The 15277-nt window shown below is 61.9% G+C and overlaps 1 protein-coding gene across 1 annotated transcript in view; it reads right to left on the bottom strand.

Moving 5' to 3' along the window:
* STAB1 (stabilin 1) overlaps nucleotides 1-15277 on the bottom strand; it is a 26573-nt gene extending 11296 nt beyond the window's left edge. Inside the window, exons 1-28 of the mRNA XM_070390711.1 lie at nucleotides 15165-15277; nucleotides 11235-11371; nucleotides 10749-10864; nucleotides 10116-10201; nucleotides 9977-10046; nucleotides 9503-9598; nucleotides 9096-9206; nucleotides 8661-8857; nucleotides 8322-8452; nucleotides 8029-8156; nucleotides 7450-7538; nucleotides 7119-7262; nucleotides 6844-6984; nucleotides 6620-6682; nucleotides 6239-6352; nucleotides 6084-6137; nucleotides 5790-5870; nucleotides 5262-5420; nucleotides 4789-4854; nucleotides 4481-4576; nucleotides 4164-4250; nucleotides 3583-3694; nucleotides 3006-3192; nucleotides 2811-2904; nucleotides 2547-2705; nucleotides 971-1066; nucleotides 284-379; nucleotides 101-148 (exon numbers count right to left, since the gene is read on the bottom strand). Coding sequence (XP_070246812.1) covers nucleotides 101-148; nucleotides 284-379; nucleotides 971-1066; nucleotides 2547-2705; nucleotides 2811-2904; nucleotides 3006-3192; nucleotides 3583-3694; nucleotides 4164-4250; nucleotides 4481-4576; nucleotides 4789-4854; nucleotides 5262-5420; nucleotides 5790-5870; nucleotides 6084-6137; nucleotides 6239-6352; nucleotides 6620-6682; nucleotides 6844-6984; nucleotides 7119-7262; nucleotides 7450-7538; nucleotides 8029-8156; nucleotides 8322-8452; nucleotides 8661-8857; nucleotides 9096-9206; nucleotides 9503-9598; nucleotides 9977-10046; nucleotides 10116-10201; nucleotides 10749-10864; nucleotides 11235-11371; nucleotides 15165-15245 — 3039 coding nt within the window. The 5' untranslated portion in view covers nucleotides 15246-15277. The remainder of the gene's footprint in view (nucleotides 1-100; nucleotides 149-283; nucleotides 380-970; nucleotides 1067-2546; nucleotides 2706-2810; nucleotides 2905-3005; nucleotides 3193-3582; nucleotides 3695-4163; nucleotides 4251-4480; nucleotides 4577-4788; nucleotides 4855-5261; nucleotides 5421-5789; nucleotides 5871-6083; nucleotides 6138-6238; nucleotides 6353-6619; nucleotides 6683-6843; nucleotides 6985-7118; nucleotides 7263-7449; nucleotides 7539-8028; nucleotides 8157-8321; nucleotides 8453-8660; nucleotides 8858-9095; nucleotides 9207-9502; nucleotides 9599-9976; nucleotides 10047-10115; nucleotides 10202-10748; nucleotides 10865-11234; nucleotides 11372-15164) is intronic.

Here is a 15277-nt window from a genome sequence, read left to right as displayed (position 1 = left end):
CAGGCCTGCCCCCCCGGCCCGCTAGGGAGATATGACGGGGCACCCGTGTCCAGGAGGCCTCCCGGATGTGAGCCCCACCCAGCAGTCTGCCCCGTCCTACCTTAACCCACTGGTAGAAGGCAGAGAAGTGGGCATTTGCCTCCAGCTCCTAGGGAAGGGAAAGAGCTGAGGCCATGGGCTTAGGGACAAACCCGAGCCTCCCTCCCCACCAGGGACCCCAGCACTGCCCCTTCCCATCCGGGGGGCATTGGAGGGCCCTCCCCCGGCACAGGGAACCACTCACCCGGAAGATGTCTCCGTAGCAACTGAAGCCATCACCCCCATAGCCAGGGGGGCATGTGCAGACCCGCTGGCCTCCCCCCACTGCCTGGCAGGTGGCCTGGGGTGGGGGTGGGGCAGAGAATCATGGCCCTCCATTTAGCACCCATGTGGCAAGCTGGACAGCACCCATCCTCCATCTCTCTGGCCACCCTGGCCACCCATCCTCCTACCATCCGCCTTTCCAACCACTTGTCCGGTTGCCTCTCCAGCCGCCCCGGCTGCATTGCCCCTGGTGTGCCTGGCCGCTCAGATCACAGTGCATTTGACATCACCCACCCGTCACGACAGACGAGTCATGGAAGCCCAGATCTGGAAAGGCCCTGTACCCTCAGGAAAGGAGCTAGCTGGCCAAAGGTGTGGCTCCGGGAAGCCTCTGGAATACACCGGTAGCGGCACGGTGGCCTCAGAGTGAGCGAGATAGGGGACAGCGAGGAGCTCAGAGTGACCTTGAGAGGAGTGTGGAGGGCGGGCAGTGGGGGTCAGGGCAGAGAGCAGGCTGGGCAATGCTGGGCCGTAATAAAGAGTGAAAACTCTGTCCTGTGGCAAGGGGGTGACACTGTTTGGATTTGGGGTTTAGAAAGATGTCGGTCTGACCAGAGACAGGGACACCCAGAGAGCTGCAGCCGAGGCCCACCCCAAGCGTTCTCACCAGGTCATGGCAGCCACCGTTGCCTGCCCGGCAGGGGTCGATAGGGCTACACGAGTAGCCGTCCCCCGCGAATCCCAGCTTGCAGGTGCACCGGCTCTGGAGAGGGGAGCAGAGGGCCTCATCTCACCAGGAGCACCCCCTTGGCTCCTCTGGGAGGCCTAGAGCTCCCCCCAGTCCCACTGTGGAGAGCTGTGCTCCAGGTGGGGAGACAGGCCGGAGGGGAGAATGGCTCTCGGGATGAGTCCGGTAGTGATGGCATCGGCAGGGAAGTAACCATGGAGACCCTGCCAGGACTGCTGGGGTCAGCGGTATGGGGTGAGCGGACTGGTGTTTGCCAAGGGCAAACCCTGCTCCCCTGCTCAGCAGCTCCGATCCTTCCCACTGTCACTTAGAGGCCTGTCCTCACTGCAGTGACTGCCCGGTGAGACTCCCCAGATCTCAGCTGCCCTTGTTTGCAAGTTGGGGCATCTCAGCCTTACTCCAGCCCTCAGGTCTGGACCTGAAAGCCCCTGGTGGAGTTTGGAGCTCGGTGCTCATGTGCATCTGAGCTCTCACTGCCAAGGCCCCTGGGCTGGTGGTTCCGGCCACGGTGGTGTGGGAGGACAGGGAGCCCAGGGGTCCCTGCACAGCCCTGGGCCGTGAAGAGGCTGATCCTGAAGCAGCCAGGCCTGGCCTCCCCGCTGGCGTATTAGATGCTCTTAAATGCCAGTTCGCCCTCGAGTGTATCAGGCCGAAACGCTTCACACGAAGGCCCCCGGTTCTGAGATGCCGTGACGAGTCTGAGATTGCCATGCCCATGAGTGTAAAGATTTGGGGCTGTCACTCCCCTGGGGCAGAGGTCTCTTCCTGATTTGCTCAACATCAAATTCCTACGTTTAGAACAGGAACTAGCATGGAACAGGCTCTGGTAACACGTGGGAAGCCGATGAGTGAATGAATGAACTGACTGCCGGAGACGCTGGCCCCAGTGCCCAGTTAGAGCAGAGGACTCGCTGGTTTGGTTATAAGAGTTTTTTATCCCTGAGAGGCGGGAGTCACAGCCTCTGATTTGGCAAAAATGCTGCCTAGACTGGCCCTGGAATGCGCTTTCCATTAAAACTCCGGGAGCCGTGCCCAGCCTGTGTGGTGCAGCTGGTTGCATGTTGTCCCATGCCCCAGGAGGCCACCCGTTTGATTCCCGGGTGGGGTACATGCCCGGGTTGTGGGCTCGATCCCCAGTAGGAGGCGTGCAGGAGGGAGCCGATGTTTCTCTCTCATTGATGTTTCTCTCTCTCCCTCTCCCTTCCTCTCTCTGAAATCAATAAAAAACATTTTTTTAAAATCCATATGCTCTAACATTATTTAAAAAAAACAAAACAAAGAATCTCCCGGAGCCTCTCATGGCTTCCAGCACATGCCTGACGCTTCCAGGTCGTACGACGCAGTACTTCAGATCTGGTTCTCATTTGTGTCTGAGGCTTGAGACCCTGAGCTTCAGTTCTCGGAGGGGACATTCCTGGCGTCAGAGGGGGTGTGGGGAGAGGACCCAGGACGGATGTCCCCCACCCTCCGCTGTCCCCAGGCCGGCGTGCCTCACCTGCCCGGGGCCCACGTAGCTGCAGAGGGCGTCCGCGTGGCAGCCGCCTCGCCCGTCCAGCTCACACTCGTCAATGGCTATGCAGACACGGCCGTCCCCGCTCCAGCCTTTGTGGCATGTGCAGTTGTGGGTGCCCAGGGCCCCGGGGACACACTCGGCCTGTGAGAGCCACGGATAAACGAGTCAGGGCTGCAGGGCAGGGGGCAGAGGAGTCCCTCCTCCCACCCCTGAAGCAGGACTCAGGGCGTGGACAAGGAGACTGACGTTCTCTGAGCAGCCACCACGGTCGGGGCGGGAGCAGGGGTTGCTGGGTGCGCAGGAGAAGCCATCGCCCTCAAAGCCATCGAGACAGAGACACCTGGGGGAGGGTGAGGGAGGGGCCTCCAGTGAGCCTCTGGGCGAGGCTAGAGGCTGAGCAGTGAAGTCATGGATGGGCAGAGAGGAAGCTCGAGCCCTCACCTGGCGATGCCCCCCTGGCTAACGCAGCGGGCATGCAGGTGGCAGTTCTGGGCCTGCTCCGTGGACCCACAGTTCCCTGTGGACTCGTTGCAGAAGCGCCCGCTGAAGCCTGGGGCACATGTGCCACGCTGACACACCCCCCCACTGCCTGGACGATTGTCACATAGACCATGGACACAGCCGCAATCTGTAGGGAGGAGAGGGGAGCAGGGAAACTGAGGCAGGGGCAGGGCTGGCTGGGAGCCAATGCCGTTGGGGGAGTGCTGGGAACGGGGCAGCATTCAGGCTCACCAAGTCAAAGGCGGGCAGAGGAAATGAGAAGGGCATTTGCTGCTTTCAGTCACCCCTGCCCCCAGTTCCCCCACCCAGTTCTCCTCTCTGTCTGACCGAAATCCCGGATGCTTTAGATTAAACCGCGGTTCTCTTCCTGTCCGGGGTGAAGGAGACATCGACTTCTCCTCCCCCGCTCCTGGGGCTGACCCCTTCCTCCTGGGCTCTGTCCCCTTCCTGGGGTCCCCAGCTCCTCCCCAAGCAGAACCCTTCTCTCCCTGGCAGGCAGCTGGGCCAGGACACCCACCTTCCTGGCACTGGGCTCCGTGCTTGTTCGGGTTGGAGCAGATGTGGCAGGCGACGCCCTTGTAGTCTGGGAAGCAGAGGCAGGCCCCGTTGCCCAGGATCCCATCGCTGCACTGGCGATGGGCAGGGGCAGGGTCAGTCACGGGGAGGGGTCTCCACATCCCCCCCAACACCTGCTCCTGCGCTGACTGGGCTCCCCCGGAAGACCTCTCCGCATCTTCCAGGTCACGTGCTGCCCAGAGCTGCCCCCTAAAGGGCTCCAGGCCTGGAGCTTCACGGTGACGCCTCCCCAACCTAGACAGCTCCTCGGCCCTTCCCTGGCCAGGCGTAAAGCAACCCCATGTCACAAAGGGACGAAAACAGGCCACAGAAGAAAACCTCTCACAAATAGCCTTCAGGAAAGAAGATATAAACAGCTGTCAGGTAACTATTCCTAACTATAACATGACTCCACTTCCATGCCTCGATGTGAGGAACCGGAGGCCAGATAGACTTGGCTCAGACACCCAGCCAGTCACCGGCTGCCTTGGAGAAGTCTACCCCCCGCACCCCCCCCATCTCAGCCGGGGGCAGGGGACTCACGTTGCCTTTGCCATAGCAGGGGTTGGAGAAGCCCCCAGGACACTGCGCACAGTCAGGCCCAAAGAACCCTTTGCAGCAGTCAGGTTTCTGTAAGAGATGGAGCGTGTCTGCCCCATGCCACCCCCACTGCCCCAGCTGCTGCTGCCGCCTGGCCCCTTCTCTAGAGCAAGGGGGTGGTGAGGCCCCCCTGGGACACCCTCTCCACCATTAGGATGGCACATCTCTCTGAGGAGGGCAGCCGCTCGGCCCAGCCTGGGGGCCCCGGGGAGAAGCGAGTGCCCCAGGTCACCGGGGACAGCGTGCCCGCCCAGGCTCACCAGGAAGGTCTGGTTGCAGTAGTGGGCGCAGCCCTTCTTCAGGATGTTGAGCCCAGTAGGGTCATGGGTGTAGACACACTCCTCGGGGGACAAGTCCTGGGGTGGGCCATGCCAAGCCGGTCAGCAGGTATGGGTCTCGGGCAGCCTTGGGCATGAGTTCTCGGCTCCCTGGGTCCAGCACTCCCACCCTCGGCAGGGCTGAGGGGTGCTGAACCTCCAGGTCCAGCCTCACCTCCCAGCCCCACTGCCCCACCCTGACCCCGGGCACTCAGGAGTCCACCCTCAGGGCGGGGCCAAGCTCTGCTCACCAGCTTCACGCTGTTAGGCGGGCAGGTGCTACTGGCGTTCAGGGCGTGGCAGTCCACACAGGAGCCCTGCGCAGGGCACGGGGAGGGGGAGAGCGTCAGTCCTGGTTTATGTGTTCAGCCTACCCTAAGAAAGTGGCATGGAGCCGAGGGCTGGGTCTGAGACAGAGGCAACAGCAGGAGGGCCAGGAGATGGCGTGTGGGCAGAGGGCAGACAAGAACCAAGGCCCTGCGGTAGGAAGGAGCTTAGGGTGAGTGTGAGGCCGGGCCTGGGCAGGGAGGCTGCCCACAGGGGCGGAAGATGCAAGAGAGGCCTCAAAGGCATGAACAGCAGCAGGGCATGTGGGCGAGTCCAGGTGGGTCTATGGGGTCTGAGGCCGGGCCCAGAGCCACCACCAGCCCACCGTCGGGGGTGACCCCTCCACAAGCAGCACTGGGTGGGTCTCAGCACGGCCGGCTGTGCGGCGTGCACTCACCACCACGATCTTGTGCTGCTCCTGGCTGCAGTGCTTGGGCAGGATGGGCAGGATGGTTGGGGGCAGCAGGATGCCCTCCAGCATGTGGATCACGCCATTGGCAGCCGGCACATCCACCCTCCGCAGCGGGACGCCCTCGGGTCCCAGCAGGATGCGCCCCTGTGGCAGAGCCCAGTGGGTAACAGCAGGCTCGGCCCCGCCCCTGCCTCCGCCTCCCCTCCCTGCTGTCCTCCCTCCCTTCTCCTGGGCAACGCTTCCTGCCCTGGCAACAGGGCTCCAGCCTCAGTGCCCTGACCACATGGCTTCTGCCAGGGAGCACCCTACCCACGTGCTCCCCCTCCTCCTCCTTGGAGCCCCCCCAGCCTGTCAGGCGCCGGGAGCAGGATTTGATCTGTGCTGCCGCCCATATGACCCCCACCAGGGCCTGCTGGCCACAGGCTTGGAGCATGAAGGCAGGTCTGAAAGAGGCCGAATGACTGGCCACTCATCACCAGCCCCTCCGTTCGTTCCCGGTGCTCCTGCCCTCACCTCCACGGAGATGTTCACAGCCAGGACCTGGTTGGCCATGGTGAGGACGCGGCCCTTGGAGATGAGTTTCTCAACCGTCAGCTGGGGCAGAGGAGAGGGTGGCCTTAGGCTGGGCACTAGCCACACACCTTGGGGCCACACCTGGTCCTTCCAGGTGACGATATTCTGTGGTCTAGTAGTCCAGACGGGCAAGGAAAGGAGAAGGGCCCCTGGGTAGGGCGCAGCCCACACACAAACCCCCGACAGGCCAGCCTCGGGTGCAAGCTGGCCACCCTCTGGGAGGAAGGCCCTCACCTGGCCATGGTCGTAGATGTGGTACCTCACCAGCTCCTGCAGTTTGGAGAGACCCTGGCAGGGGACAGAGGGCTTGGCTGCTGGAGGCCTGGTAGGGGAGAGGGCAGCCCTCGTGCCCCCCCATATCCCCGGCCCCTTCTTCCCGCCGCGCTTACTGCTGTGAAGAGGTAGATCAGGCGGCCGTCACGCAAGCTGTCCACAGCCTCGTTGCTTGGGGCAAAGACTGTGAAGGGCCCGGGCCCGTCCAGGATGGAGGGCAGCCCACAGTTCTGTGGTGGTGGGAGAGAGGCTCAGGGAGGCTGTGTGGCCAGCCCCACCTCTGAGCCCTGCCTGGGAACTCCCACCAGGAATAAGCGGTAGACATCAACAGTGGGTCCTGCGGAACCTCAGGAGGGTGACGGGCAAGTTCTAGGATGGGGGCAGGGGCAAAGGCCTGTGCCACTCCAGAACCTCAGGTCACTGTGAGCCAGATTCCGGACAATAAGGGGCCCTGGCCCAAAAGATCAGACAGACTAGGACCTTTCCCCCAAACTCACCTCTAGGATGGTTTCAAACCGGCTGAAGGCCTCCGTGGAGGCAAGGATCTGGCCAATGGTTTTCTGTAGGAAGGAACAAGCATTAGGGCCTCAGAGGAGTCCTCAATGAGGCTGCTTCAGCTCAAGGGAGCTCTAGCCCTGCCCAGCACCACCTCTCTACATTCTGTGGGGGGTCAGAGGTCACCCAGTGGCAAGGGTGGGGGGGGGGGAGGACACTGGCTTGCCTTGGGGTCAGTCGGGAGCTCTGGTGGGGGCTGCCACCGCAGGACAGTGACGATGTGGAAGACGCCGTTAGCTGCTGGGTAGTTGGCCTTGTGGATGGTGAATGTTTGCTGGGGCAGGTCTTTGTATTTGTAGGAGTATTTCTGCTGAGAAATGAGACCCCGGGCTCCGATTCCACATGCCAGCCCCGGGCCTGACTCTGTCCCACCTCCACACCTTTGCTGGAGCCGTGTCCCCGCACCTGGGGCTCCTTTGGTCCCCAGGCCCCCCTCCTCACCATGAAGCGGTTGAAAGTGACAGTGATCTCCTGCCCTGCCAGTGTCCACCACCACCTGCGTGTTTGCTGCTGGGTCCCCAAGTCCTCCAGGATGTGCTGCCCGGCGATGATGTGCTGTCTGCACAGCTGCTGGGCATAGGATGTCTGCGGGCACAAGGGGATCGAGTGCCTAGGGGGCCTGGGGCAGGTGGTCCTCTTCATGCCACCCTGCTCGAGCTACAGAAGGGATCAATGCCTCCCAGGCCTCAGTTCCCCAGAGGGCACAGGCCTGGGGCAGGGTCCTGGAAGGAGGCAAGGGCCACGGCCAGCTCCTCAGTGGGGAGGGGCTCACGTTCATGGTCCAGGAGATCCTGGAGGAGAGGGACGGCACCAGCACGGTGAATGGGCCCGATGTGGTGAGGATCTCCCGGCAGCCCTGGTCTGGAGGACAGGAGAGGGTGCGTCAGAATGGATCTGGGGAGACCCTAAGGGAGCGGTTCTCAACCTGTGGGTCGTGACCCCTTTGTGGGTCAAACGACCCTTTCACAGGGGTCACCTAAGGCCATCGGAAAACACATATATAATTACATATTGTTTTTGTGATTAATCACTATGCTTTAATGATGTTCACTTTGTAACAATGAAATTGGGGGTCACCACAACATGAGGAACTGTATTAAAGGGTCGCGGCATTAGGAATGTTGAGAACCACTGCCCTAAGGCATCAGTCCTTGGTTTTGGAGAGCTGTGCTAGGGGGCACTGGATCCAGGTCTAGGGTAGATGTGGGCCCCAGGGTCTGGGGGACTAGCTCCCACCTCCAGCGTGCACCCTCCACAGACACTCTGCCTCCATAGTACTTGGGCCGAAAAGCAAGCTATGTCTGCAGAGTCCGCCCTGCAGGAGAGCTGGCTCAGGGGCGAGGCCACACACCCAGCATGGCGAGAGCGGTTCTCAGTCCCAGGGTCCTGGTCGCGCTGGCACTGGCCTTCTGCACCTCGTGGAGCAGGTGTCCGTAGCAGGCACGCCCATCCCCCACCTGGTCCTCCTTGCACACACAGCTAGGGGACAGAGAACTGATCAGGGCAGAAGGTGGGTCCAGTCCCCACCTCCTGGCCCACCCCCACCTGTCCCCACAGGGCCTTGAGCTGAGGGTGCACACTCCCCTCGCCCAGCCCACCCTCTCTGCCCTGCCCGGGTGCCCACCCCTAGGCCCCTGTGCCCACCTGGTCTTTCCATCAGGGGTCACCTGGCAGGTAGCTGACCGGTCACAGGAGAAGGGGGAACAGTAGGCAAAGCAGCCTGCAGAGGCGTTGCCGTTGATGCTGACCAGGCCTGGCTTACACGTGCAGGAGGCCTGGGCAGGGCCAGAGGGTGACATCAGGTCCGTGAGGACAGCTGGCATCTGCCACACCCACCGAGCTCTGCTCGGTCCCCAAAACCGCCCTCCGAGAGGAGGGTGTCGTTCTCTCCCCATTTCACAAATGGGGCAGCTGAGGCTCCCAGGGGCCCTCGACTTGCCCAGGGTCCCACGGCCAGTGTGCTGGGTGGACGGAGGGGCTCACCTTGCCGGGCCCCTCGTACAGACATAAGGTGGAGTTGCTGGGGCAGCCACCATTGCTGGTGCTGCACGGGTCCCGGGGCAGACACACTGTCCCGTCGCCATAGTAGTTCTCGGGGCAGCGGCACTGTGCCTGCCCGGTGGGGCTCACTGAGCACTGGGCCACTGGGGAACAGGGCGATGGCCGGCAGGGGTCAGGGGCTGCAGGGCAGGGAGAAAGCCCAAGTGAGCTGAGCTCCCAAGAGCCTGTCTCCTCCACAGCTTCCAGCGGGATGGGTCAAAGAGAGGGTGAGCAGGCTGACCCAGACTCTGGGGACAAGCCCCCTTCACCTCCCTCAGGGACAGCTCTTCCTCCCTATAAATGGCCAGATGGCACGTGCTGGTTTAAAAGGACATCCTCCCAGTGCCTGCTCACCCTGCCCCCGCGTCACAGTCTTACCTTGGCATTCGCTGCCCTGCTGGGTGTAGGGAGGCAGGCACCTGCAGGCGGGGGCCTCGGCAGAGCACTGGGAGTTGCGGGGACAGTGCAGGGCCTGGCACGCGGGCAGCTCTGCGTGGAGAGGGGAGAGTATTGCAGTGGCCGAAACCCCAGGTTGGAAAGGAACACGGGAGCAGAGGTGCTCTGCCCAAATTGCTGTGTGACTCTGGCCAGCGCCCTGCCCTCTCTGAGCCTCAGATGGGACCTCCCTCTCCCCCTGACCAGCTGTGTGCCTCTCCTACTTAGAAAGAAATCGGGGTGCAAAAAGAGTTCCTGCTGAGGTTCAGGCTTCATCTGTCACCCAGTCGACCCCTCCTGTTCTGGCCACCAAGGACCCGCTGCCCAGGATGTCCCGTAGTACTGCTCACCTTGGTCACAGTGGGGTCCAGTGTATCCAGCAAAGCACAGGCAGCTTCCATCCCCGAGTGGCCCATGTCTGCACACGCCATGCACACAGCTGCACACTGGGAAGAACACCCAGGGACAGGTGGGACCCTAGCCTCACCCAGGGACACACGGGACATCAAGCCCCTGCCCCTGCATTTCCAGAATTCAGCTCCAACAGGCACAACTTCGAGTGCAGAGCTGTGCGGCAGGACTACAGGGTGGCAGGAGCCCAGGGAGGCACCTGGCCCAGGCTGGAGGCTCAGGGGGGCTTCAGAAGGCCCTCCAGGAGCCCCCAAGAACCTTGCAAGGGCTGGAGGTGTGATGAACCAGTTTGTGTCCCTAGAGGGGAAGCGAAAGGCTGGAGGGCTGGGAGAGAGACTGGTGGGGCTGGTTGTAGAGCTGGGTCTCCACAGACCCCCACAGGGACACTGGCCGGCCCTCCTGCCAGAGCTCACCTGACTGACAGGCAGGCCCGAACCGGTTGGGGTCTCGGCACTCCTGGCAGGCGGAGCCACTGAAGTTTTCCTGGTGGAGGAGCACACCCAGTCAGAGCGGCCCCTCCACGGTCCCCCACCCCGCCTGCCCGACTCTCACCTGGCACACGCAGGTCCCATTCCTGTCTATGCCATCCAGGCAGGTGCCATGGCCGTTGCACGGGGTCTCTGCCCCTCCAGGGCACTCTGTGGACCCCCATCCAACAATTCAGCTGTGGTCTAAGAACTCTAGATCATCCCTGACCCCAGCAGCTCTTGGTGGCCCCTCCCCAAGGCAGCCAGAGTCAGGCGGCCAGCTGTGTTGGCTCAGTAAGTGTCCATTAAGTGAACACGGTGGAGGGGAATGCAGGCAGATGCTGCAGATGGGGAGCCCAGGGCTGGGGTGTTAGGAACTAAGTGGGGACCCCTTGCTGTACCATAGCACTGGGACCCCCGTACCATAGCACTGGGAGCCCCTCATATCACAGCACTGGGACCCCCCCAATACCATAGCACTGGGACCCCCCCAGTACCATATCACTGGGACCCCCCCCAATACCATAGCACTGGGACCCCCCAATACCATAGCACTGAAATACCCCTGTACCATAGCACTGGGACCCCCCCCCCACCGTACCATACCGAAACACTGGGAACCCCCTGTACCATAGCACTGGGACCCCCCCACTGTACCATACTGAAACACTGGGAACCCCCTGTACCATAGCACTGGGACCCCCCCACCGTACCATACCGAAACACTGGGAACCCCAGTAGCCAGGGCAGCAGGCCTTCTGCACCACGTCCTTCCAGCATCCCATGCTGCAGCCACTCATGGACACCAGAGAGCCCCCTAGCTGTACCTCGTAGCTGAGGATAAAGGATGGACAGGGAGGTGGGCAAGGGAGTAGGTAGAACAGTAGGCAGGGTGGTAGGCAGGGTGGTGGGCAGGGCTCCCACCTGCAGCCCCCACCCCAGCCTCCTGACATGTAGGTTGCAGTGTTCCTACTCCACCTCCCCTCTATGTGCCGGGCCCAGAGTGGGCACAGGGCCTGGCACACAGTAGATACTCAATAAACACCACCTGCCCCACCCTCTTGCTTGTTCTTCTATCTTCCCCACTGGAGGACCAACAAATGTGTAGATAAGTGAGACCCTGCCAGGCCCGCCCGGCCCCTCCTGTCCCCCTGACACCCCACAGGATGACCCTGAAGTGGGCAGGATGGGGTGGGGTCCACACCGGCAGTCCTGTGATATCTTCTCCGGGAACTCACGTAGCCAGCCCGAGGGACACACCCGCTTCTTGATGGCGGGGCACACGGTGCAGGGTATGTGAGTGACAAACTTGGTCTTCACATCGCAGCGTCTGGACCACACCTGGGCCACAGGGGGGGTGGTTTGGAATGAGGGGCCTGACCCAGGACCAGTCCTGACTCTGTCCTGACCAGGCAGGGCCTCGCAGCCCTCTCCAGGCCTTGGTTTCCCACCTGCTTAGTGGGGATGCCATGAGGACAGGGAAGGCCCCGAGACACGGGATACCCGCCTGTCACGGGTTGTGACTGCCACGGCAGGTCCCTATGTCCTCAGCCGCATACCTTTGCCCAGGGCCCCGCAGGCATGGCCAGAAGTCTCAGAGTCTATACTTCCGACACGAAGGGAATCTAGCCACTTAGTTCCACCTCAACCCATTCAGATGAGGAAACTGAACCCCCCAGTGGGTGGCCCTTGCTCAGAGCTACCCAGTGACCGCGTGCAAATCAGGGATTAGAACCCGGACTCTCCCCTAGTGCTAAGTCTCACCTTTCACTTAAAAATAAAACAGTAAACGATGTGGCTGACACTGGAAGGGGAGACCTGTCCCCACTCTGCTCCGAGCACATCTGCACCTGTTGCCAAATGACCCTCCGCAAGCCCAAGGGACCCAGGAACCTGCCCAGACCCGGGAGGCTGGCTCTCGGGGGCAGGCATGCGAGGGCATCTGTCATGTTCTGGGAGCCCTGACCCAGGGCCTGGCTCACAGCCCCACTGGCTGGACCCAGCGGTCCACTGTCCATCATCAAATGGGCAATGCTGGCGGTGAGGGAGCTGAGAGGAGCCAGGCTGCAGGCCCAGGCAACTTCCTGGAGGAGGTGACAATTGAGGTAGGACCTGAAGGAGGCAGGAGACTTGGCCGAGGCCATCGAGGCTCAGTTTGTGTTTTAAAGGGCTCTCTGGCTGCTGCAAGGAAAACAGAGGTGGGGGTTGGGGGGAGAGGCTGCCCGCTCCCTGGGAGTGCCAAGCCCTGCAGCCACGTTCATATAGCTCCTGCAAGCCCCTCCCTGGGGCTGCCTCTACAGCAACTAAGTCCCAACAACCGACAGCACGGCACCTCAGAGGGACGGAAGCAATGTGAGTGGGAGAATGGGAGAAGGGGCCACGGGAAGGTGTGCCTGGTGAAGGGGGAGCTTGGGGAACGGCCTGGAAGGCTAAGATGTTTTCATCTAGAAAATGCTGACCACACTGGTCCAAAGAGCGCAGGACATCTCTTTCCTAGAACACATCAGGGATGTGGCCTCTCAAAGCGAGAAGAGAAACGGCCTTTTGCCACCGCTGTGATTTGCCCCTTTCCGCTCGAGCCTCTGCGGTCTGCAGAGGGAAGTTGCTGCGAGCGGCCTCAGGGCCGGGAGTGAGGTCTCATTCCCCACCCCAGGCTGGGTCTTTGCTGAGCCAGGGAGCGGCTAGGAAGTTGGGCAACTCCAGGGTTTGGCAGCTGCTGGCTCAGGGCAAAGGCTCAGCAGGCAGCGGGCTTCCCGGAGGGCCACCTGGACAGCTCGCTGGGCACCGCTGCCAGGTTGCTCATCTCGGGCCAGCTCTTAGAGGAACGCTGGTCGGCCCTGGAGAGGGGCCTTGGGCCATGAGAGCACACGGCCCTCGCTCTCTGCCCAAATGGCAGGTGGATTCGGGCACAGGAGGAGGCCGGAGCCCTGTGTGCTGGTGGACACTCATCACAGGACATCTCATCTGTGAATCTGTGGGAAACCACACTCCTCCTGGGACCCCACAGGCAGGCACTCGGGTCCCCCTTCGAGGTGGCCTGGAAGGAGCATCAGCGGCCCCCACCCCCAGTCTCACTGTCACTGCTGGTCCCGCTGGGCAGAGTGAGGCTGGACCACATCCAAGTGCTGACTCAGATTCCCTTTTTCCTTGGGGCACCTCGGGATCTGCCTGAGCCGGGCGGGTGCTGCCCCCTCCCTGCCCAAATCCAGAACTAATTTTGCAATGTCTGCTTCCCACAGAGACGCTGCTGGGGAAGTTGAGGACCTGAGGTGCTGAGTCTATTGTGAAAACGTGGAAGAAATTCCCCCAAAGCGGGGGTCCAGGGCCCAGAACTGAAGTCCCTCAGAGGAAGGGGCCCCCAACCTGCTTCCCCTGCCTGGATCAATGCCCCTCTGCCTTCAAACCCCGCTGGGGACCACAGCACACTCCTAGCACGGAGGTGTGTGGCCACAGACTGTGGAAAGGACAGGTGCTAAGACCCCCTCCCCCCGGAAGCCGGCCGTGCCTCTCCTGGCTGACCCGCTCCTCACTGCTGTGTGACCAGAGGCTATCCCTTCCCCTCAGGGCCTCAGTTTCCTAATATTTAGTGGGTCTCAACAACACAGGATGCTGAGAGGGCTGAGTGGCTGACAGTGTGTGAGGAGGCCTGCAATGCTGTGTCCCTGTCAACAAGAAGCCCGGGCCCTCTTCCCTGGCCCAGGCTGGCCGAGCCCCAGCCCCGGAGTCCAGGCTCAGAGGTGGTCAGAACCCTGGGTTTCCAACAAGGAAAAAGTCCCATCTGAAACCCCTCACTGATCCCTGATCCCAGAACATGTGGAGGTAGCAAGGCTTTGAAATCCCCTTGCATTGTGCACATGGGGAAACTGAGGCAGGAAGGGAGCAGGAAACCACCTGCACGAACAGCTTGTAACCCTCGGCTCTTCCACCATCACCGTCACCTGTCCAGCCTCAGACCTGCCCGTCCCCATCCCTGACCTGGCCCTGAGCCTGGCGAGGCCCATTAGCTTGCCTCTTCCCAGAGGGACCACGAGGAGCACAAGAGAAAACGCCCGAAGGTGGCAGGGGCCTGGGTTACCATCCTGATGCTGCCTGGCACTGGGATCCTGGTAAATCCTTCCTCTCTCCTGACCTCAGTCTGCCTGTTAGTGATACGGGGACAGAAGCAGCTGCCCCGAGACCAGATGAACTTGGCCATGCAGGGGAGGGTCCCTTACCTGGAGGCCGGCCCCAGCCAGGTGACTCTCTCCATACTTAGGATGGAAGGCTCTCCCAGAAACTCCAGTTGGGACAATGTCCCTGTTATGGGGCCTGGGGGGCCGCCTGGAGGGTGGGATCATATGGGCCTGAGGGCCCCACACCAGGACCCCTCTGCTGCTCCCACACTGCGGGTGGGCGGGGAATTGCAGGTGGTGGCCTGGGGCACAGCCGAGCTGGACTGACCTGAACACCATCCTTGGGCGTTGGCTTCCTCAGGTGGAGAACAGGACCCACTGCCTAGGGGCGGGGAGAGGTCGAGGGGATAATACTGGGTGTGCCAGGGGCTGTGTGCTCAGTAAACGGCAGTTCCTAGGTGTGAGGGTGTTATCGTTGGCTGCCATTTACCCAGATAAACTGAGGTCAGTAGACCTATTCTGCCACCGGGCACTCTGGGGGTTGGGACAGGCACACACATGCATAACACATACCCACCACCCACACACATCTGTGCCACGCGAGCCTCTCGGTCAGCCCTGCGAGGGTTAGAAATCACAACTCTAATCTTCAGACCAGGGACACAGAAACCGGGCCTCAGTCTGGGCTGGAGGGCAGGAAGACAGGCCTGGCTCTGTGCCTCTCGCCCTCAGGCTTGGAAGACCTAGGGACAGCTGCCCACACCACACCACACCACACCACACCACACCACACCACACCACACGGCAGGCTGGCTGGGCACCGTTAGAGCACAGCAGGCTGCCACCCCAAGCAGCCACACACAGCTCAGCCTAAGGAGATGCGCAGGGAAGGTCAGACATGTACCAGCTGCTCGTGTGTCCCCAGACCTGTGTCCGACCTGTGTACACTCCCTCCCTGCTCCCACCACTGGCCAGCAGGGCCTGGGCACCTGGATAACCCCCTGCTACTGGCTCACACTCACCTTCTGCCCCCCGATGAGGCGGGAGCCTGCTAGGCAGACGGCCAGGAGGCAGAGCAGGAGGAGGCCCCGGGGCCCTGCCATGGACAGCGGTGACTAGCAGGCACTGTCCAGGA

The sequence above is a fragment of the Myotis yumanensis genome, unplaced genomic scaffold (assembly GCF_028538775.1).
Source record: "Myotis yumanensis isolate MYYU_CA2020_CCGP unplaced genomic scaffold, mMyoYum1.0.hap1 SCAF_14, whole genome shotgun sequence".
Lineage (NCBI taxonomy): Eukaryota > Metazoa > Chordata > Mammalia > Chiroptera > Vespertilionidae > Myotis > Myotis yumanensis.
This window is presented reverse-complemented; position numbering and strand designations above follow the sequence as displayed.